The 24854-nt window shown below is 27.6% G+C and overlaps 1 protein-coding gene across 5 annotated transcripts; it reads right to left on the reverse strand.

The window, feature by feature from the left end:
- Positions 1-3165: 3165 nt before the first annotated feature.
- Positions 3166-19422, reverse strand: LOC109805361 (MADS-box protein JOINTLESS). Of its 5 annotated transcripts, none has more exons than XM_020367414.3 (9): positions 19264-19422; positions 18545-18730; positions 16466-16541; positions 12912-12973; positions 12717-12816; positions 12411-12452; positions 4241-4279; positions 4035-4138; positions 3166-3474 (listed from the first exon to the last, which is right to left on the reverse strand). In XM_020367414.3, exons 2-9 carry the CDS (start codon positions 18724-18726, stop codon positions 3465-3467), a joined length of 615 nt encoding a protein of 204 aa, XP_020223003.1. In that variant the 5' UTR covers positions 18727-18730; positions 19264-19422; the 3' UTR covers positions 3166-3464. The 5 variants fall into 5 exon arrangements, with proteins under 5 accessions (XP_020223003.1, XP_020223004.1, XP_020223001.1 ...); XM_020367415.3 differs by lacking the exon at positions 19264-19422 and adding an exon at positions 19151-19252; XM_020367412.3 differs by lacking the exon at positions 19264-19422 and adding an exon at positions 18960-19101.
- Positions 19423-24854: the final 5432 nt, after the last annotated feature.

The raw sequence follows: 24854 nt of genomic DNA on the forward strand, positions 1-24854 counted from the left end.
AAGACAAGGACGAAAATTATATTTAAGCCTTATTATTATCCTCTCTAAAATTATTACCATTACCACCACCTACTACTACAATATGGTGATAATGATGATGCTAATGACACAAACAATGACAATGATCATATTGATAATGTTAGTGTTGGTGACGATGCCACTATTATTATTATTGGTGGCAGAATTTGATTAAAATTTTTGGAGGGACCAAAATAATTAATATTATATATAAATTAAATGAAAATATTTTTTATGGATACTTAAAATTTTTTTATCATACTATTCAAATATTGATTAATTTCTTAATTAACTTTATGATATTAGCTATATTTTCTACTTTATTAATAATACTCTTTATATATTTTTTAAAATTGAGAATTTATCCTCAAATTGCAAGATGCACTAAGTTTATATATATATATATATATATAAACAAATCTTTTTTTTATAATAAATAAGGAATTGATCATAGTTTTTTCAAATAATTACAACAAAATTCGCAAAAGAAAAAATAACAAGACAATAAAAAAATGGAGATTCAATCAAATGTTACTTTATGTCTATCTAATAATAATATTTTTTTCACCAAATAATAATAATAATTAAAAAATGTAAAATTATAATTTGATTTTACTAAATTTAACTAAAAAAAATAGACAATACACTCTGTCCGAGAAAAAAATAGGAAGATTTAGTGTTATGATGCAATCATCTAAGAAAAACAATATAAATACTTATTTATAGAGTTTCATGCTTATAATTAATAGTTTAATTTCCAAATATTGAAAGTATCCAATTTGGAGGATGAATAATTTCTACTATTAAAATTCACAAGTGAATCAAATTTAATTGTTATGTTCATCGTATTTATAACCCTTATGTCATGGTACATCTTAAAAGTAACACAAATAAGTTATGGACAAAACCATTACATATTTATAGTATATGTATGATATTCCTATTTTCAAATACTTGGTTACAACTACTCATCATAAATTACTCCTTAAATTTTAGATAACATGAATAACACTAATATATATTTCATGTATATATGGTAAAAGTTTGAGGGATCATGACTCCCCTTGACTTCTAAGATGATCTGCTGTTTACCATCATTATTGTTATCATAATTGTCATCTATTTGAATTTAAAATTTGATTATTCTTAATAAGATTTAATGACCTTGTTTAAATTTTTTTTGACAAGTAATTTTTATTAAGCACATGATTCTAAAATTTCATAAATAATTTAATTATTCATTTGTTTACTTTTTAATCCTTAAACTTAAAAATCATCTATTTTAATTTCTATACAAACACTTTTGATTATCTTTTTGGTGCTTATCATTAAAACAAATTAACGTTGTTAATAGTAGATGATTAACGTGCTTTGGGTAGTAGAAGGAAGTAATATTTGCTTTTATATTAATTTGACGTAAACTTATAAAAGAATGGGGGTTCATTAAAGCAAATGCAAACATGCCCTAAGGGCTAAGGCAATACCATATGCGAGTCAAAACCCACGTTACTGAAGACAGATGAAAATTCAGGTTTACCTTTTACAATTCTACTTTCTATATGGATAAAGTTTCGCTTAGATCTCTATTTTTATGAATTTCTAAAAGAGGTTTATGTGCGTTGTGAGGACGGGGAGGGGATTGTAAGGATAGTGCAATCTCCACGAGATTAATTTAATCCTAATATTAAGCAATTTCTTAAACCATTTGGCGCCATATATTTGAATTAAGACTGAAGTTACTTTTGATTTCTAATTTTTTTCAAAGAAAGCTTTGATTATAATTAATAACTAACCTGTACATTTACGTTTTTTCTTATTTTTTTTACCGGTAGGAATCAAATATGTTATTAAGAGAGTTTATTTAACCAACTGAATTAAATTCCCTTAATATTTTTTCTTGATTAATTAATTAAACCTCCTTAAAAGCATGTTTTTTTTATATAAGAATTAAGATTACATAAATTAACAATCACATTGAGTACTCAAGGGAGGATGATATATAAATCATGTACACTCTGATTAGTAGAGACGAAACCCCAAAGAAATAGAGAGGAGAGTGTGAAAATGGAATTAAAAAAAAAATCGGTAGTTTAGTTATAAAATGAGAGATTAAAAATAAGTAGGTCAGACACCATTTTTATTTCTTCATATATATGCGTAGAATAAAAGCGAAAGTTGCTTTATAGCAAGGGTGACCTCATTATTACTCTCGAGACAAGCAATTAAAATGGCCATGCAATCGATTGCAAAACAATATATTCGAATAGGTAAAAAAAAAAAAAAATTGTGAATCCCACGTATTGCTTGTAATTATTAAGGTTTGAATCTTAATCAATGATCACAAGCAATTAAAATGTCACTGCACTTGGTGAAACCAATTCAACGTATTCGATGTTCAAATAATTTGACGAGGATTTCCACTTCTCATTACCTCTTAATTGATTGTTGACTCATTCAATCAATTAAGAATATATCATGGGAACATCTTTCGTAACATGATTTAGAAGGTTAAATTAGTAAATTTATTTGTTATAACTTTTTTTTCCAATCAATTTAAACAACTTTAATATTATTTCTCTTCTATTTTTCACTTGTTTCTCTCAAGTTAAATACACTAATTTCTATTATTATTTTTTATTTATTTCCACCCACTTATTAATCTCTCATGTTTGTCTTCTTCAAACCAAACACAACAGTGGAGCTGAATACAAAAAGTCAAATGGAAAGTAAGGATGTAACCGAGCTATCACTCCATTTTAGCTACTAGTATATAAATTAAAAAAGAAACATTTACTAAGAAAAAATTACGCATTAGAATTATTTATGTTTGTATAATATTTGTTTGACAAAAAATATTAATATATATATATATATATAAAATAAATTTCTATTATACCATTTAAAATAACTTCATAATGTTTTCATCAGATAAAAACAACTCAATAAAGATTAATGTAATGTTAAATTAATTGACAATGACAATCTTTAATTAGTGAGAAAGGAGGAGAGGGATGAAAGAAATAAAAGGAAGAATGAAAAACCTCTCCTCTCACTATTATTTGCCTGCATTGAAATTTTATTTCTCTCCCTTCTCCTTCCTACCATTAATTGAAATTCTTCTTTTTTTTTACAACAAAAAGAAAAACATAAAGGAAAGAATCAATTTTTTATGATGATAAATAAACTATAGATACGACCAAAGTGTCGACCCTTAATTCGGGCACATATAACACTTCCTTTGGATCAATTTACCAAAAGAACATAGAAGATGAATTCAAGTACAATTCTACAAGCAGGACCTCATCCCTTGGATTTATACTTACTTTACAAGAGTAGTTTTTAAACAGCAAACACTCTCGATTCAATTGGTTTTGAGTGACACATAAAGGAAGCGAACCTGGTCACTTCTATAGTTCTAATAATCTACATTTTGTTCATTATTCAAGTTAAGGTAACCTGCACCCAACAACACAAATAAGTAGCTTTTCAACACAACTATGAAAATCAATGACATTGTAGTCCAAACTTTCCAAGGACAACAAACAAGGATTCTAAACCTATAAAATATATATTGATTTAAAGAATAAGTTGAGTAAAATGAATTAGTTATATAAAGTCTAATTTTATATAGTCACAAGGATATATTGTAAGAGAATTATAGGAATTTTACTCATTAAAATCAATTATACAATATTGATTCTTAGTTTAAAAAAAAAAGAGTTACCGAACTTCTAAAATCAATTCCAGTAACCCTCATGTAGAATTCATTTTGGTACTTACAAGCATATACAAGAATCAATTTTAAAAATTTCAAATATATAGTTATTGAACATGATTTTGGACCTTTCATAATCTGAAGTAGACATGATAAAGTGTTCTCACTGTTGAGGTGTATTTGGGAGTTGGAAGGTCAAAAAAATAACAAGAAAATAGGTATATGAAGGACTAAGGTATATGAACTTTTTCTTTCAAGAGAGACAATCATGTTTATTAATTGATAGTTAAAGTAAACTAACCCCAACTTGAGAGATGTATCACTACCACCATCTTCAGGAAAATTAGATGAATTGCTAATAATGGATTCCGATGATTGCCTATGTACTTGGAAAATGCTTGGTACCTAAAATATACATGTACGTATTCCATTACTATGAGAATATTTCCCTGTTGAGAGATTAATTGTATATATACCAAATAAGTACGAATTTGAAAAGCTTATTACCTGTTTCAGTCTTTGGTTTTCCTCCATCAGTTCCACTCCCTGTATGGGCAACATAATCAAACATTGTTGCAAAGTGTTATAAGTTTAAAAGAATGCAGCATCAGGCACTATCTTCTTTAATTCCGTTATATTCACAAAAATAAACTCACTCATTTGGGTACTATCTCAGATAAATTATGAGAGCCACTTACAAATTGGCCTATTTTCTTTCATAACATTCCTAATGTTCAATTATCAGAACAACTTGAATCTTTTCATAAAAAAGAAAAAATCAGAAAAACTTAACTATAATATTTTATATTTAATTAGTTAATTTTGTTAGAAATGTTAATTACTCATGAATAGTAACCCAAAAAAACTTCTCATCTCAAAACCGAATAATCTATGTCTTTCACCATCCTCATTAGTCATCTAAGAGCATCATATTAGTTAATTGTCTAAGAGATCCAACTTGCAAGTTTTTGAATTTAATTAATTTATTCTGTTCGTTATCAACATTGGACATATTATATTTTCATACCAATTACCATATTACTTCATTATATTTGATATAAATTTACTTAAAAATATTTCGTTTGTTGTGTTTTTGTTTATGAATATGATGGGAATAAAGTATTGCAAAAATGTCCATTAATGAGTCACAACTCACAAAAACCCCATATAAGTAAACATAATATTACATTCAACTCAAAATCTTTAAAGCATTAGGTGTGTGACTTATTGTTAGTTATATGTTATTCAATATACCCATTTTTATCTAATGTAAACTTTAACAATCTTTCTCTAAAGTGTCGATTTCCTTCACATGGTATGTTTTGTCTAAAATGAAAGTCTTTCCATCTACATGTATTCAATAGTGATCCTATAACTTAATCATTGTTACCAATACACTCTACACATTTTCATTGTTCACAACTCATATCAGCAAGACATGATACTTGACCTTTACATGGTTGGGATTCTTGGGAAGACAATTGTTTTCATAAGATTTCCATATATGGATTTACTACCAATTTTGCTATGCCTCATTACTCATCTTTGCTCAATACAAGACTTCTTCTCATGCTTGTATTCCAATAATCACATTGTCAAACATGTCGCTTGACTTCCATATCACCAAGAGAAATTTTTGTAATCTTTTGAGTAAATACAGATACATAATATTTTCATTAACTTCTTATAAATATAAAGTGATCTTTGGGAGGATTGGTAGGATATATTTTTTTTTACTTTTTAGTACTTATTGCTCAATAACCCACCAAATAGTATGAGAAATTTGTGTAGTTAGTTCAAATCAATAGAACATGCCGCTTGACCTTCACATTAAAAGGTCCCCATACAATGAGATCTTGGGCTACAATTTTTAACCAATTACTTAGAAAGCTTGTGTGGTTCCTTGAGGATGGTTAGTGGACTAACTCCACATGTGACTTGGTAAAATATGTCAAGGTCGTGGTACACCTATACCCAATTGTACCACTTCTAACGATGGAATCAAGCTTTTCTAGTAAGTGATAAGACCCGAGAAAGCAGAGGAGGGATTGGTATCTCATTTTGTTGTGATCGAACTGGTGCTTCGGACGCGAAAATGATTAGGTTGGTTCGGTAGGGTGGAATCACTTAGACTACTCACGTTGTTAGGAAATCTCCGTAGGTAAATGTATGAGGACACATTGGTTGATTTGTTTGTATATGATGGTTATAAAGGAGTGTTCATATGCATTGTTGATGTCTTGTGTGACATGGTTTGGATGAGATACATGTTTATTTGGAGTGTTATAGCCTTCATGTATGCTTATGGTGTGACTTTGTATTATAGAATTGTTTTCTATATGTTTATGTTTTCGAACTCTAGCTTACCTTTTGTTTCCATGGTGGTTTGAACTGCGATAATCCTATGATGTATGAAAGCAGATAAGGACTAGGCTTGGGGAGCTGCTGTTGATGGGTGGCGTGATCTTTTGTTTATGTTGGTGCTACTGTGTGTATCTTGTGTAGGTGTGTTCGACCGACATTAGAACAAAGGATTAGTTGGGATTATTGTACATACATATATATAAATATAATTTATATCAGTTCAACTTTTTTACTTTCATACTTAAATTATATTTATATATGTATGACACTTTTTTCCTTTAATTTGATATGTCTAAGTAATCTAATTTTCGCTACTTGTGATAGTGATTCCATTCACTGTGGCGATCATGACAGATTGTTATACTTTTATGGTATTAGAAACGTTCAAGTCTGTTGGATACTCTATGGGGGTTATCCCATTAGGTTCTATTATGTTATCTTTGTGATATGTGGTGATGGTGTAGTGTTGCTAAATGATTTCTTGATTTCTTTATAGAATGGTTAGACCTCAATATGATCATATTGCTAGGGCCATGGAGATGATGGCAATGCAGTAGCCAAATGCTCACTTTGCTCAAATGGAGGCAAGGAAAGTTGTAGCTGAAGTAGTTAGACCTGTGATATCTTAGGAAGAGAAGGACTTGGTAGAATTCAGAAAGTGTCACCCTCCCCAATTCAAGCGAGATTTAGATCTAGATGTGACTGATCATTGACTAAGTGAGATGGAGAATATTTTTAGGGTTCTTAGGTGCACTGATGAGCAAAAGTTTGCTTACGTAATGTACATGCTAGTAGGAGAGACTGAAAACTGGTGGAGAGCATAGGTGTAGTAGTTGAATGGGAGTGCTTTAGGAGATTTTTTCTAGAAAATTACTTCTCGAATAGCGTTAGACACACTAAGGAGGTGGAGTTCAAGTGGTTGTACCAAGGGAACATGTTGATTTTTGAGTTTGCGACAAGATTTGAGCATTTGGCTCATTTCTACTCTCGGGCCATTTTTGAAGCTTGGAGATGTAGGAAATTTGAAGAGAGGTTGAGGCATGAGCTAAAAAGGGTTATTGTACCCATGTCCATTGTGCAGTTTTCGGCCTTGGTTGAGATGGCAAAGACAAATGAGAGATTGGAGGGTGATGGTCGTGACAAGCATACCAACGGTCCAAAAGGTTCATCAAAATCCATGAGGGGAGGTCAACAAAGGAGGCCTTATGATAAGCTTGCTCAACATCAAGGAGATGTTGTCACTAGGGACCTTAGTCTACTACTCCTCAGAGAGTTGCTCAAGTAGTGAGATGTTTCAAATGTGGGGGAGCTCATTTTGCTCAAGATTGTCTCACCCAAGCAATGTGTGTTACAAGTGTGGTATGTCAAGCCACATCTCTAGGTATATGTATATATGTATGATGCATTTCTTCTTTTAATCCGGTATATTTTAGTAATCTAGTTTTCACTATTAATGATAGTGATTCCATTCAATGTGACGACCATGAAGAATTATTACAAATTCAAAATTAATTTATGCACCTTAATTTTACTCATGACTAAAAAATGTCAATTTTACTCCTTCTTTTTAATAGGTCACATAAATTTAATAAAATATGGTATAATAAAGTTACAAAATATTATTAACATTCATCTTAATCCATTTTTTTTTCATAATTAAGTACAATACCTTCTTACCGAATTAGATTATTATAGAAATAAAGATTAAAGTACATTTTCATTTACAATTTTATATTTAAATTAGAAATTGAATCTTAATATTAAACACAAATATCAAATCATTTATATTAATAATAGTGGATATACTATCTAATTTTTTTTTTAAAAAAGAGTAGTTTAATATTATCAGATATAACACTTAAGAAGTGTATATCTTCACCATGATTTAATATTATAATATACCTTAAATGCAAAACTTTTTTTTTTGTTTTGACAAAACCTTAAATGCAAAACGTAAGGAGTGTCCTAAGAATATTCCTGAATAAAGAAATAAAAGTATTTTTTATTAAAAAATTTGTATTAAAAATAAAAAATACTGTATTTAATAATATGAATTTAATGTTCTAATAATAATTACATTCTTCTATTAAAAAAAACTGTGTAAAAAATTAGCCCATATAGAAGACAAGCTATAAATTAATCAATATGCCAATCAAAGATAAAATATAAATACTGTTCACTTTCTTGCCTTAAACCAAATCTACGATCTGATCACTCTCAAGTCCAATGACAAATAATGCGCCGAAAGGAATACAAGTCTCTTTCTCACAAATTTGATGAGGTATATTTTGAGATATTTTAAAAGTTTAATAAATTTATGAAATTATTTTAAATTTAAATTTAAATTAATTATTTTATTAATTATTGATATTGAAGTTTAATTAATATCTATTTTAATGAGATATAATAATCTAACGTTGTAGTTTTAATTAATTTTAATGATCAAACGTTTCAAAATTAATTGATTTTGATTATCGTAATTAATTATAGTCACAAGGTCAGTAGTCAAAGGGACTGAGCACCACTCTCTTCTTTGTTTTCTCTTTTTTGGGTATAAACTTGCTAGTTTTACAATCTCAGTTCTATTATGAGACATTTTTGTTGTATCTTGGGGTTTACTGATAAGTCATTTAAGACAGTACATTGCACGTCTCAAAAATTCATATCAATTCGTGTTCTCAGCATTCATAGACAACAATTTAAAGAACTTATAGTTGTCTATGGAAATTCTTGATGAATGTGAGAGATGAGCACGAGATTACGATGATGAAGAGAATCTGACGTACACACTGCTATGACAGTCACATGTGAAGGAAAACAAGGTGTCACTTAATCAGTCTGACATGATTCTACCATTGGTGAGTCTCCTAGAAAGCGATGAGTTTAGTAGGAAGGGATTCATATCAATAACGGTAAGCATAGTTAATTTGCCAACCAATTTTGTAAGAATTTGTTTAAATTTTCTTGATCAGCATGTGTTTAATATTTTATATGTAGATATTGCATAACATATTGTTATATATTGAATTATTATATTCAATTATGATATGTTAATTAGAAATTAAATTACTTTGGGTTGTAATTGCTAATTAAATGTTTGGTACATGTTATGTGATTTACAATCATGATTAACATATTATGTTGAGATTTTATATATTTAATTATTTGTATTAAAAGTATTTAAGGAGAATTAAATATTTATTTATTTGCATGAAAATCTGTGGTGATGAGGTGAAAACAATAATTATGACACATCATTTAGAGAAGAATGGTGTATACAATTAATATTATTTTTGAAAATATCTTCGTAGTAAGAATTTTTATGAGATGAAACTCACCTTGAACAACATAGATAAATAATTATGTTAATCTTAGTGTGAATGATTTTATGTGATGATGAGTAATTTTTTCTCTAATTTTGGAGATATTATTATGTGTTGATATTTTTGTGGTATTTGATGTGAGTTTTTGAATTTAACTCTTAAAAATTATAATCATTTATGACACGAGTTAGTGCAGCAGAATTATGAATAATATGATGAGAGTAATATGATGTTATCAATATTACAATATTTTACATAACATGATATGTATAGAGATGCCATAAATTAATAGTATTTAATATTTTGGATTTTCCATTGTATTAGAAAATACAATGATGACTAATTAAGTCTTCGACCCATTTGAGAAAAAATCTACTAATGTGTCATTATACTTTGTTGTAATAAAATTAATTTGAAATCAATCAATAATAATTATTGAATTGGGGGTTTGTTACTTTAGAGATGATTGATTATAAGACTTGGGGTTGAGAACCTCTCTTAACAAATATTCTATTGAGAATATAAAATTAAGAAATGATGTGATATAGCAATTGCTTAAAGGATTGAAAATGATTGTGTAGTTAATGATGGATTTGGCCCGTCCTTTGACTTTAAACCCTTAGGGAATATATTCAACATTGAGGAGAATGAGATTTTATTAAAGTCACTTGATACAAATAGTGATGATAACCCAAATTTTGTGATTGGAAATCCCATGAAGAAGGTTCAATGGGAAAAACAAGTATGGGCACATGCATGGCCTGAAAGCACAACCCAGTGATAACGACAAGAATTGTGGGGGTGTGTATTGTGGTTGGTTCACCTATGATACACACCAAGCGTTTTGAGTTTAATGATTTGCTACACTCACTACACTGTGTATTAAATTTTATCAACTCTGATTCAATAACTTGCTACACCAAGTCCAACGCATCACATCCTATATGAGAATCCAAAATGTTTTTTAAAACCTTTTGAAATATGTGGGAGATTGTTTTATATTATTAATTACTAGTATTAAAGCCTAATTAATATTAGTTTTAATAAGATATAATAATCTAACTGTTGTAGTTTTAATTAATTTTAATTATCATGATTAATTATAATCACAATAGTCAGCATTTTCCTCTTATAAATATTGAGATTTAGTAGGAGTTAAAGGGACAGAGCACTATTCTCTTCTTTGTTCTCTATTTTCTGGATAATAAACTTGCTAGTTCTGCAACCTCAATTCTATTCTAAGATGTTCATGTTGTATTCTAGGGGACTAGCATAGGAGTCTACGGATAAGTTCTGAAGGATAGTGCATTGCACACCTCAGTAGTTCAAATCAATTCATGTTTTTAATATCCATGGACAACATTTGACAGTTACAATTTTTTCTTATATAAATCAACCGAATTAGGTTTAAGGCTAGACCATAGCATATATACTGTATACCTTAATCCAACAACAAGTCGTATACAAACTGACACATAGAAGGGGAACAAAAACAATCAAAAGTTGGTATACAACAAAGACAAAAGCCAAGGTGGATTAAGAGTTTAGCTCAATTTTATAAAGTGAGGATTATTCTTTACTTATATATACTATTAATGATCTTATTTTTAGTTGATATGAGATCTCTAACACCCTTCATGTCGAGTCCCAGACATCTCAAACGTGAGATTAACAAGACTGGATATCTGTGAGTGGTCTAATAACGACCTGATAGTGAGTGATCTAATAAGTTCACCAATAATTGTTAAAAAAAGCTCTGATATCATCTTGTGAAAGTGAGTTAATAGTCTAACTTAACCCTACAAAACCTATTTATAACCATTTTAAGAAAGTAGGTTAGAGTTTAAGTCAATATTATAAAATCGACTTATGAGATAAATATTACTCTCCATTGATATATATATATTATTACGATCTCTCTAGTTGATGTAAGATCTCCCACATACAAAATACAGTGTTGTCCTTAATTTGATTTCAATAGTAGTTGATTTCGGGTATATGTTAAGCAAATTTTTAGAATAAATTTCTAGGATGATTTATAGGGATCTTTTTCTATCACTCATGTATGTATTTGTTATTTTGCAAACAAATCAAAGAAGAAAAAAAAGATTGTTCTTTTCAAGAAATAAATTTCTTTATAGTCTAAAGGAGTTTGTTGTTTGATCATCTAACTGCATGCCATTACCACAATCATATGATTACGCTTATTAATTTAATACTGTAGACATAATGTCAAAGAGAAATAGTATATATTCCATCAAACTCATTTTAACTTTCTTCGATTGATGGATTCTATATATTAACTATTAAATCTCTTTTACAGGTTTAGTTCAAAGCAAAATTAGAGTTGAAGTGTATAGCTATCAGACTAGTATGTTAGTCCTTTATGGTGTATATCGCTAATATGACAAGGGTGAAATTGATGTAGTTAGGTGGCATTAAACTATATGGGAGTATATGCTATTATTATGTTATGTGCTGTCATGTTTTTATTATGATATAATTAGGGCAAGATTTCACTACATCTGTATCCATTTTACTAGCATGTCTAATGCTAAGGTTTTTTTTTTTTTTTTTTTTTTTTTTTTTTTTTTAATTTTATTTATAATAATAATTATTATTAGTATACCTAATGCTGAGTTGAATATTAATAAGAAAAAAATCATTAATGAAAGGAAAGTGTTTAATCATTCACAGTTTCACACAAAACCTATATTTATTTTATACTAATTAATATTTAAGGCGAAGTACCGCAACCGTGGTTACAGTAGAATCATTAAAATCAGTCTACAACTGAAGATTGAGACAATATACATAATTTTAGTTTCAAATTTTGTTATTATCATTGTAATTCTTATTGATAAAAAAAATTAAGAATAATTTCTTCAAGGTATCATCAATTAATGAATAAAATTCATTATATATATATATATAACAATAATAACGGTAGAGTAAGATTTGAAAGGCATTACAGATTTTGTTGATTTTACCTTTCTCTTAAGGGTGAAGATCTCTTCCATAACTTTTTCATCCTAAAACACATGTGCTACACATCAGAAGAATATATATGTATTATGTATACGTTACCCAACAACCATAACTGATATATCATTGATCAAAAGGAGAATGTTGCAACATTGCATGCATGCATAAGTTCTACTTCTAGATTTAATCCCTTGTGAGAAATGAACTACTACACAATAGTAATATATTTTCATTTTGCCCATTAATTAAAAAAAAAGGCAAAAGGAAATGAACTACTACACTGTGAGCATCATTGGTCATAAGACACAAACCTTTAGTTTTGAAACATTGGTCAAACCTCTTTTAAGTAGCTCCTCTAGTTTCTGCAGCTCTTGTAATGTCAACCCTTGCAGATCTTCCCCATACAACTGCCTGTGTTAAATATGGAAAACCACGTCTCAGTGATAAAACTTTAGTGTATGAAACGTATGAACATAATGTACTAGCTCTGTGCAGTGCATATATACTTCAGTTCACGACTTTTATCTTCTACTTTCTTGCGCAGGATGTCGTTGGAGTCAGTCTCAATCTGTGCATAAATTTCAAAATAATCATTAAATTTTATGAGTTTCCACAATGTCGCAGACAGTTAACATATAATTTATTTTTGTAGTTTTCCATTTTTTAATTGCAGTCACGAGATAAATAGGTCAATTTGTGCACACCTCAACTAATCCACCTCCAAATCAGAAAAGTAACACCATTCACGCCACAACTAGAAAATTCACAAATATATTTCTCCACCACGTATAAGACAAAGTGTTAACACAGTATGAAAACTTTTATTAGCAGTACTTCCAACTAGAACTGCTTATAAAGGTTATGTTTTAAAAAACATTCTCAAGTTCATTCTCAAGCTTGTCAACACTTTCATACTCCTTCATGCTCACGCTCTCCCTTGCAATAAGATTGTAGTTGTAATCACATATAAATTATACCTTTAACCCTTCTATTTTTGTCTATATGTAATTTTTATTTTTTATTTTAAAATAGATATATTTAGTCCTTTATTTTTAAAAATAAAATTTTTTTATCCTATTATTAATTTAATGCTCGTTAATTGTTAAAATTTGATGTTGTTCAATCATCTATCACTATTTAAGCAACATAATATTTAATCACATCACATGTAATAATAAAAATTAAAAAAAAATACAAAAGTTTTTGTGTTTGTCTCTATTTTAAAGACAAATTGATATGTTTTATTTATAAATTCTTTTTACATGATTTTTTGTAGTTTTTTTTAATCTCCAAATGTCATGCTAATACGTGTCACATTATTTAAGGATGAGTAATTGGTGTAGAAAAAAAGAAGTATATGTTAAAATTTCATAATTAATAGATGATAATTTAACAGAGGACTAAAATTTCATATTAGTAAAATTAGATGGACTAAATATCTTAATTTTATAATAAAAAAACCAAAATTGCATATCGATGAAAATGGAAGAAAGAAAATGCAATTTAGTCAACATTTTTGTTGTTCAAAACACAATGATGTCGTGTTGAAGTTTGTTTTTGGATTGTGAAACTGTGAGAGATAAATAAGAACATGCATGCATGTTATTCTTTTTAACCCACTTGATTTAAAGATAATAGAGTATTTTGCTTAAATCACTATGGTAAATTAGTAGATTAATATCCCTATTGTATGTAAAAATTAGTCATGGGTGAAAAATTATTTTGGACTTAGTGTGATTGTAGTTTAAAAGTTTCCCAGAGTACTAGACTTTTTAAAGAAATGGAATCTTGAGTTCCCTTGCCTTCTAGTTGGTGAAATAGAATTTTGGTAGGTTTATGACAATATATATTTTGGGGAATTATTTGATAAAAATTACAGTGAAACATTTCATTTGTAAGAAACTATATTTTATTTGATTTTAGTGATTAACTTAGTTTATTTATTTTCTTAATTTCTTTTTAGCATCTACTTTAACTTACTTTATTTTTAGCATCTATTTTTGAAGTAAGTCATTTAATTACACTACAAGAATGTTCCGATTTAGAGTTGGCCAAAAACCGACTCTAAATCATAAAAATCGACGTAATATTGTCGGTTATTCATCAGTTTTTGGTTGACGCTAAATAAGTCGACACAAAAAAATTATGTCGACTAAGTCGTCACTAACATATTTATTTATTTTAATTTTTTATTGTCGATTAAGCCGACACTATGTTGACACAAAATTTATTTTATTTTATTCTTTATATTCTTTTTCTAGCTTATCATTTATTCGTTCGTATTTTTAATATTCTCGGAACTCGATCCGTGAACCGTCTTAAGTGAACTTGATAACCAAGTGTACCAGAACACATTATGCATATATAACATTGAAAAAATTATCTTTATCTCTCTCAAAGCACGTATAGTGTCGGAAAAATTGACCCTATTATTTAAATATAATGTCGGCTTTTCCGCACTAAACTTAATTTAAATTTAGTGTCGAAAAAGCCGATGCTACATCTTAAAATAGCGTCAGCTTTTCCGATACTATTTGCGTTAGCTATTAATCAACGCTTATTTTTCGCCGTTTATTCACCATTTTCTTGTAGTGTTATTTTGTTTTTATTTTTTTTTTTGTATATAAAACGTTTTGTTTTGTTGCCATTAGATTGCCAAGATACTTTGTGTACCTTTAATTGTGAGGTATTTTTCTTTTATATTATGCTTTAATGATAGCAAGTTGTGCAAGATACTTCCCCTTGCAAAACATAGAGCAAAAGGAGATATTATGATTGAACCAAAAGGACATTAGCTATAATAACCCCTAATGGATTGGAGAACATTTATAGATAAATGCGTGAATGAGAAAACTCAAGGTAAATTGCAGTATTGGTATATAACATGAAATTATCTTTATATTTGATTTTTTTATTTAATTAGTATGTATTCATTACATAATTATGGATTTAAATAGAAATTGAGCAACGAAAATGAGTGTATTAGTCCTTTGGATTCATAAAAAATTGCAGCGAGCATATATGGGTTTTAATTTCTTACTCGGTGTATTAGTCCTTTGGATTGTATACTCCCTTAATCTATTTTTACTTAACAAAAAAACAATAATAATGGTCTGATTTGTTCCTTTAAAAGTTTACAGGTGAACACACCAGTCCTAAGAAATGTAAAAAAGAAAAAAAAAATAAAAGTATAGTGTCTCAAATTCACAAATGCAGGTTTTGTCAAATTTAGAAACTAGTGTCCCTTTGAAAAAAAAAAAAAAAAAGATTTACATTTTTTTATATTTTAGACTCCAATGTAGACTTTTTATATTATCAAGGACTGGAGACTGATATGTCTTATATTAGACTTATCTTTCTTTGTGTGTAAAATAGGGAAACGAAAGTTTGAACCTAGGACTTCATTTAAATTATTTAAACTCTTCGTTTATGTTAAATTTATTTGGAATGAGATTGTGTAACTTTTTTTAAAGGCAAAAATATTATTGCACCCGAAGCACAGACCAAAAGTACAATGACCAAAACGTGTTGACAATGTTACAATCCAAGATGATAATAAGAGCAAAACAGACATCCTACAATATTACAACCACAAGCCACGAACACAAAGTTTGTAGGATGCAGCCCCAACATAATAATAATTGGATAATGACAACTAAGATAAAAGAAAGCAGCTGATAATTGTATAATTACTTCAAAGAAAATTCCAAATTTATAATCACCATTTACCTTACCTATACATGTGTTATTTATTTACAGCTAAAATCCTAAACCAACCACACTAGTATACATATAGGGAATGCTATAGAAACATGCAATATCTTTCACTCAATACATATATATACTACTGCAACTGCAATTAATGATGAGAAATTGATAAAACAAAATGATGAGACTGTGATGTGAAATCAATGCAAACATGCCAGAACTGTTTAATTGATGACCCCTAGAGACCAATCACTACTCATCAAATTCTCCAGAGAAAAGGGGAAAAAATTGTTTTTCCAAATGCCAGGATATCATCATTTAATAACAAGTTGATGTTACTAATTATGCTAACCTGCATCTCAATAGAGGGGCGATCCAATCTATGCATTGCCGAATGGCGATCGCGCCTTTCAATTACTTGTTGCATACTGAAAACAACAAACACATTAAGAACAGATTTCAGTTATTCAATTTCTCTTCTGCTTTCCTTTGAATTAGTGATGCTCATAAAATTAAGAACTTCGTATCATTGTATAGCTCATGTTTAGGTGATCCAGAAGATTGATGTCAATAAGAACTTCACTTATTGCCTACAAAACCATCATTGTCCCTTGTTGTAAAACCAGTCAATTAAATTTGATTTTTCTTAATTGAAGATGAATACATAAATTCATTAAGTATTCATTTTATGTCATACTATGTTTCTACTTCCGTTAAAATGATAAATAAATAAATAATTCCTAATCAGTTGAAGGGAGTGGAATGTGTTGAAAAGGGAATTAATCGTCATATGTCATTGATATTAGACATAAAGAAATATAGCAATGAATATTCTATTCTATTTCTATCAAAGGTCACTCTATCCAACCAAACATCCATGTGTCCTTACTGTTAGAAGACTTATATTAAGCCTTGCTTATGTGTTTCCTGTAGATGAAGATCAACTAAATAATCAGTGGCGGATGTAACACCTAGGTGGGAAATTTTTTTAAACAAATAAAAATCAATAATTATTATCATACATATAAAGAACAAAACATAAATGTCAGAAAATAATTATAAGAGAGTTCAATATATAAAATTCGGGAGTGTAAAATATAATATTTATAAACATACATTAATAATTTAATTAAAATGAGAGAATATATTTATCTAGTCTCACTATAATGTCGGTATACTATTATTTAGAATAACTGAAATGCTATAAAATGGAAGTGATTCTTAAGTATTAATGTCAAGTATTATGTGTAAAGGCAATAAGTGTGATAGAATTTAGAAAATATCATGCATGGTGCAAGTAACACATCAAAATTTCTTATTATCTACAATTATTTAATGATAGTCACTTAAAAATGTATTTATTAGATTTGATGAATGTAGTCGATCTTATGCAGATATGGATTTCTCTCTTTACTCTCTATATATGTTCCAGCATATATCAACTAGTTCGGGTCACTATTGTCATCAGGAGAGATGATCATGAAATCAAAATACATTTTAAACATTACTAATAAGGTTACTCTAAACTTTGGTCATATTCATAGAAAGCTAATTTATAAACGTGCATTTTGCTTTTAAGTAAAAATGTTGAGAAATGCAAACAAAAACCGTACGCAATGGATTGTTGCGACGTTCTTCTGCAGACTGGAGTTCCAACTTTTGCAGCATAATATTTCTTGTAGGAGTTTACTCGTACATACACACCTATTGCTACTAATTAACTAGTTTAAGAGAACTAAAAGTAGAACAAATATTTACGAGATTATGGAGAATCCATTTTGACAAAATTTAACTTATAATGATAATGTTGTAAAAGAGTGAGAAAACTGTTTGGTAACAACACCAACAGTTAAAACATAATTAAAAGAAATGGAAATATAAAAAAGCATAAATAGTTCATGAGCCCAGAATCCGTGACTATCTCCTGATCTCCTCATTCAGTCAGACATTATTATATTTTATATATTGTATAAAACATGATATAATTTTTAATAAATTCATATCTTATTTTAAATTTTAATTTTTATCTTATTTAAAATTATCTTTATTTTTATTTTGTATAAAGAAATACATAAAAAAAAGTTACATGTTAAACTATATATTAATACAAATTAAAAATAAAAATAATATGTACATATATAATATGCTTGTAATTGATATTACAAAATAAAATATGTAATATCCACCGGTTTATTGGTTGGACCGAAAAATTGACCTGTTCAATCCGGTTTGAAACGGGTCAAATGCATAACCGATCTAATTTAAAGTTTGGACCGGTTAGACCACCGGTTCCCGGTTCAACCGGTCTGACCGGCCGGTTCGATCCGGTTTTTAAAACACTGCTTGCAACAACTAGTTCCAAATCAAGTTCCTTCCACAAAGGGAGAAAAAATGAAAAGGAAAAAAAAGGAGGTTAGTGATGGTAGAATACCTAGAACTTGCATACTCAAAGAGCTTGCTAGTTGCAGAAAACACTATGAGAGCTATGTCTGCATCACAAAGGGTTGATAGCTCCTGAGCTTTCTTGAAAAGCCCTTTCCTTCGCTTGGAGAAAGTAACCTGCCTCGAACTTATGTTGTCTATTTTCTTGATCTGTATCCTCTTTCTAGTCATTTCCCTATGTCAAAAATCATCCAAAACATTACATCCACAAGAACAAAGAGAGACATTTCTCCATATTACATAAAGTAAATCCAACAGATTCAACATAAAATAGAGAAAACATCACTATTCTTAAGAACGTCCAGTCTAGAAAACAATGGATCAAGATAAAATAATCTTGTACGGATAGGAAGCTCAAGGAGGATGGGAAGGAACTAACAAACAAATTATTAAGAGCACCCCACCTTGTAAAACGAAATGAGATGAAATATAACCAATTAAAAATTTAAATTAGTACGAACAAACATAAACTGCAGCTACCCAGGAATTAAATTAGTTTTGGTGAAAAGAAAAAAATGTTTTTTTATTTATTTTTGATATAGATATATGTAGAGAGAGAGAGAGAGAATAATATATAATGGATAAAGAAAGAAACCAGTTTCTTGAAATAGCAAAAGAAATAGGAATCGTTGAGGAAGAATCTGAGAGGAAGGAGTGGTTGGATTGGGTAGCAGAAAATGGAAAAGTTGAAGATAAAGCGGAACTTACAATAATAATAAGGCTTCCTGAAATGGGTGTTAGGAATGCAGAAGACGAAAGTCCCAAACACCGTGTAATTGGCAGTTTCTTATATCATGGGATACAATTTAATGTGGGTGTGGGGTTATACGCTTATGCCTTTCTTTTTTGCTGCTGCTGTACCACAACTATTAAATCTTTCTTTTCTTCATTTTATAATATTTTTTATTAATAACAAAATGTAATAAATATTTTTTAAACGTACAAAATTCTTTCTTATGTTTCTATATAAATACAATTAGGGCAAGGATCAAACTCTAATAATTAAATTTTTTTATTATCATTTGGAAATATGTTTCTTGTCACGTCAATATGCTTTTTTTTTTCTTCCTATTTGTAAAAATTGATGTCGATGCTAACAAGTAAAAATAACTCGCATCACACGCATACATTATTCCATCAGCAGAGGAGTTAAACTCTTTCGTTCACATCCTATATAATATGCTATTCTTAGAAAAATTAAAGTGTTTTTCATTTATAAAAGAAATTAAAGTATTTGAAATATTTGATTGGGAAAAGGGAAAATTATAGTATTATTTTGGGAAAGTATAATTAATTTAGTTATTCTGTTTTTGGTTTGGCATGCCACTTGGCTCGTTGATTGGTCTCTGTACGAGGCCACGATAATGACAATTGATGTACCCTCGTACTCCCTTTCACACTCATCGTCCCCATGTGCAGACTTATTTATAATTCGTACCAGACCTACAGACCAATACCTACACTTTTTTCCTTTTATAATAATAAAGTTTAAATATATTTTTACTTCTTTAAATTTAAGATAAATTTATTTTTTAATTTTTTAAATTAAAAATAATTATTTTTAATCTTTAAAATTTTAAAAAATATTATTTTAATTTCTTAAATTATTAATAACATATCTAAAAGTGATAAATTAAGATAATTAAATAATATCAATTAAATTTAATATGATATCTTTTCTAATAAGAACACTAATATTAGATTTTATATAATAATATTTGATAAATTTTTTAACAAAATTTGAATATAAGAACTAAAATAATATTTTTTGAAATTATAGGAACTAAAAAGAACAATTTTAAATTTGAGGGATCAAAAATAAATTTATCCTAAATTTAAAAGACTAAAAATATATTTAAGCCTAACAATTTCTAAAAACTATTTTTCTTTTAAATATCAGTAATACTCTTGTTTTTTAAAACCAAATTTCTTTGTTGTAAGTCTTCTTCCTAGAATATCAGAGTTTACATTGTATTATCAAATTTAATTTTTATTTGTATTAAAATATTATTTAATTAACCAAAATTATGCTTTGTGATTACAGATTAATTTATAAGTTTCAATTTTAAATATCCATAAGTTTCAAATTTTTAATTCATAAAAATAATTTATTTTTAAAAAAATCACTTTAGTTAGTTTCTCAAACAACTAGTTTTTTCACAAACTTTTTTCTGTAAAATGTTGAGATATATAAGAAGGTATAAACGTTTATAAAAAAAAAATAATAATAGACACAAAAGAAGGGTACTTTCTTTATACATTCTTATAGATTTAGGAAATTTATCTAAATTTTTGTAATTTTTAATAAATACGATGATGTATGTTAGAATATGATAGAGAGTGTTACTCACACTCTTTATAATTTTTATATTAGTAATTGACAAAAAAAAAATATTATTGATATAAATTTAATGTAATTATTATGAAATTTAGTAGAAATAGAATGGGAGAAATTATCATTATGAAGAAAAAAAATGATGCAGGAGATTTATGATTTATTAATGGTGCACTTTTTTCTTCTTTGTTTTTTTATCTATTTGTCCCTATTAATTTTCTTCACATTCGAAAATATAAATTTTTTTTAATGTGAGATTGATACACACAAAAATGTCTTGATGTTGTTGTCAACTAATGCTTCTAGCTACCATTTTCTTTCACGGTTTTTTTTCTTTCAAAGGGTGGGATAGCTGGTTCCAAGATTTAACGCAGCAGCATATACAAGGCAGGATTCGAACCCCTAACCTTACTTAAGGGTAGATCAACCCCTACTGCTGAACCACACGCTTTGAATTTTTCTTTCACGATTTTGATTATATATGACACTACAAGGAAAAATATTTTTAATTATAGCCTATTAATCACGATTTATCTAAATCAGAAAATTATAAAATTAACAAGGATTTACTTAAATATGATAAATTTCTCGCGATTTTGTTATAGTGATGGATAATTTTAACGATTTTGGATTAATCGTAGTTAGATTATTTTTTCCCTTGTTGCGTAGTTTAATTTCTCTACTTTGGGTTTTCCTCTCTGTCTTTTTTCTTGACTATTGCTTGGTGTTGATGCCTTTAAAGTGTCACCATTTGTGTATTTAACATTATTGTCTTATTGTTTTTCAAGTTTCAAGGTCATTCATTCCCCCGTTATTTATGTTTCTTTTGATATTATTCTTTAGTGATAATGTTTTTAGTTGTTTGTCTTTGATAATTTTTTTAATATTTATCTTTTAATCTATTATTTTAATTTCAATTGTTAAATTAAATTTAATATTCTTTTAAATAATATATATACTATTAGTTCTATATATAAATTAGAATACAATATTGAATCAAAGATTTTTTAAAGACCGTCCTTCAACAAACTTATTTAAAGTTATTTTTCTTCAATTAAGATGTTTTTAAAATATTAACCTTTTACATTTTTTAATCTATCATTTTTAATTTTATTTTTAAAATAAAATTTAATATTTTCAATAGTTAAAAATAAATTTCTATCGCAATACAAATTATTTGCCAGAATATAATTTATCTTCTTTTTATAAATTATAAAATGTATTTTAAAAGGAAACATTTTTAAGGATTATTCTTAGATGAAAGTATTTTTTATTTTTCTTTAGAAAAAATATTTTTAGAAAACTTATTAATTTCTTGTTTCTTTTAATATGTTATTTTTATTTTTTAAATTAAATTTCAATATATTGTTTTTAATATTGTTAATAATTGTGGATAACCTTATATCATGACACAAATTATTTATCAAATTTAAATTTTCATTTATATGATAAAAAACATTTATTATTATAAATTTTAATTATAAGAAAAAAAGTTATCTTGTGTATTATACACCTAAATACTAGTTGATATATAAAATTAAGGTGAAAATAACAAGTTAAAATAAATAAAAATTCAAAAAAATTAGAAAAATATTTTCACTAAAAAATAGTTCTTAATATATTTTTATTTAATTTACCCGTTATTAGAATTTAAAATAGTAGGTGTACATTATATTATATTTTTTTTGCAAAATATATAATACTTATATATCTATACCAATAGATAAATAAAAAGCTTTGACAATCAACTACTTTTTTGGTCTTCCCTTTATAAAGACCCTTAAATTACATTATAAATATAACAATTGTTCCTATTAATTTCCTTTTCATTTTTTTTGGCTACCTTATCTCTCACTTCCACGCACAATTTCTCACCAAGGCACCAACAATTATTTTTACTTATACGGATATCTCTTCTTCTTTTTTTTCTTAGAGAAAATTGATTCATTCACGAACTAGAGGAGGAAAACACTCGACATCAAGAGATACATATACATCATTGTCAATCTGAGAAGGAAAATAGTACAACCAGATTTGATCAAAAGAAGTAAAAGCTAATTTGGCTAAAATCTCACTATGTTTGCCCTCTTTTAGTATGTGACATAAGAGTGTTGTTTGTGTCGGTAATTGTGTATATCTACAATCCTGTAGAATTGCCCCCAAATATGTACATATATGCTGTCTGTTTTTTCTCCAACTATTAACCATCATAAACTTTCTCTTATCATAACTTTCATTTTCTCTGTTTACTTTTTATTTAAATAAAATATATAAAATTACTGAATATTTTTTCTCTACTAATAATACATAACAAATATATATATACACAAAATATATAATATTAATTAATATATGTAAAATATATTATAAATTTTGCATTCAACATATTATCTTATATATATTTTTAATGCTTTTGAAATATAAATCTAAAGTATATTGGTAATTAAAATCTTAAAAATTAAATAATTATTATTAAAATAATTTTTAAAGAAAATATTTGAATAATAATTATATTTTTAAAAAGTATTACATATATACTTTATATATTTTTAAGATAAGTAATTACAAAAATATTTTTTTATATAACTTATAATATATATATATATATATTGAATTTTAACAATGAGATCATTTAATTAAAATTCCTTAATTAATAGATGAGGTATACAAATTTTTGAAAAATTTGAAAAATATATAATGTTTCATTTCATTGATTCAAATTGATGTATGATATGTTTTTATGAACATACGTTGATTTCAATAAATGAAATAATGTATAAAATGATTTTTTAATTTTGTGAAAAATTATATAATTGATATATTTATTAAGAACTTTTAATTATGTAATAGTGTATTTTAATTTTATTGATTAATTATATGATATATGTGATTAATTGTTGAATTAGTGTAATTGTTGTTTAAGAACTCTAAGGGTCAAGAAATCCTTAAGAGTTAATTTGTTGTTAAGATAGTTTTAGTTAAGGTCAAGTTGACCAAGTTTAGGGAAGGGTATATAAAGCATTTCTTAAAAAATGTGTAATGACTCGTTATGGTCTATACACTTAATGGTTCAACTACTAGTAGTGGAAAAGAAATAAATAGAACCACTTAGGAATAACATGCAAACAATTATTGGAAATATATGCAATAATATATGTATAGGTATATAAAAATCACCTAGTAATAGAATTGTTCCTTAATCAAACTTTGACATATCTTCTACACACACATATAGTGATCCAAGATAAATTAAAGGTACAAAGATTTTAGTTGTCGGTCAAACAACAACTACAAAAGAATTACCATGCCTACGGTAGTACAAAACAACACCACCATCTAGCATGACTCCCAACTAGAACTCCTCCACCAACTATCTATTGCCTTATTCTTATATCAAGTATGATTATCGCAGTCCAACTAAAAGAAAACATGTAAGGGTACACTAGTATTCAAAGAATAATCATATAACAAGTATAAAAATAAATACATCTATACTATCAACATCATCATGTAAACCACACAACACAACACCCATGGCTTACAACTTAGCAACACAACAATAACACCTCAACATGGAATTCCACAACCTTAAAAATATAAACAACTTAATTTCACATAACATATGAACAACACCACAAACAACACATCATATTCATAACATCTCAACTATGTGTTGTCATGCATTCACCTAAGAGATCTCTTACAATAACAATGATCAATCCAAGCAACATGACTCTATCAAACCAACAACATGATCTTTTTACACTCATTAGATTAATATCCAATTTGGATAAAATCCACAACATGGTTTCTCATAATTTTTTTGCTTAAACAAGGAAGGTTTAGTATTCTTGTCAAGGTAGAACAACTTGGTTGTGAGCCTACTATGACGTTATTATGTATAAAGAAGTCCCCTTATGTGATTAACTTATCGACTACCCTCCAAATACTATGCTCCTTCTAG

The sequence above is a fragment of the Cajanus cajan genome, chromosome 2 (assembly GCF_000230855.2).
Source record: "Cajanus cajan strain Asha chromosome 2, NIPB_CcT2T_4, whole genome shotgun sequence".
Lineage (NCBI taxonomy): Eukaryota > Viridiplantae > Streptophyta > Magnoliopsida > Fabales > Fabaceae > Cajanus > Cajanus cajan.

What these genes read in the sequence shown, in the direction of transcription:
- LOC109805361 (XM_020367414.3), bottom strand. Translation starts at nt 18,726, where the DNA reads ATGACTAGAAAGAGGATACAGATCAAGAAAATAGACAACATAAGTTCG. An exon ending in CCAATGTTTCAAAACTAAAG is followed by an intron (nt 12,453 to 12,716) that starts GTTTGTGTCTTA and finishes CATGTGTTTTAG; the next exon opens with GATGAAAAAGTTATGGAAGA. An exon ending in TCTTCACCCTTAAGAGAAAG is followed by an intron (nt 4,280 to 12,410) that starts GTAAAATCAACA and finishes TTGCCCATACAG; the next exon opens with GGAGTGGAACTGATGGAGGA.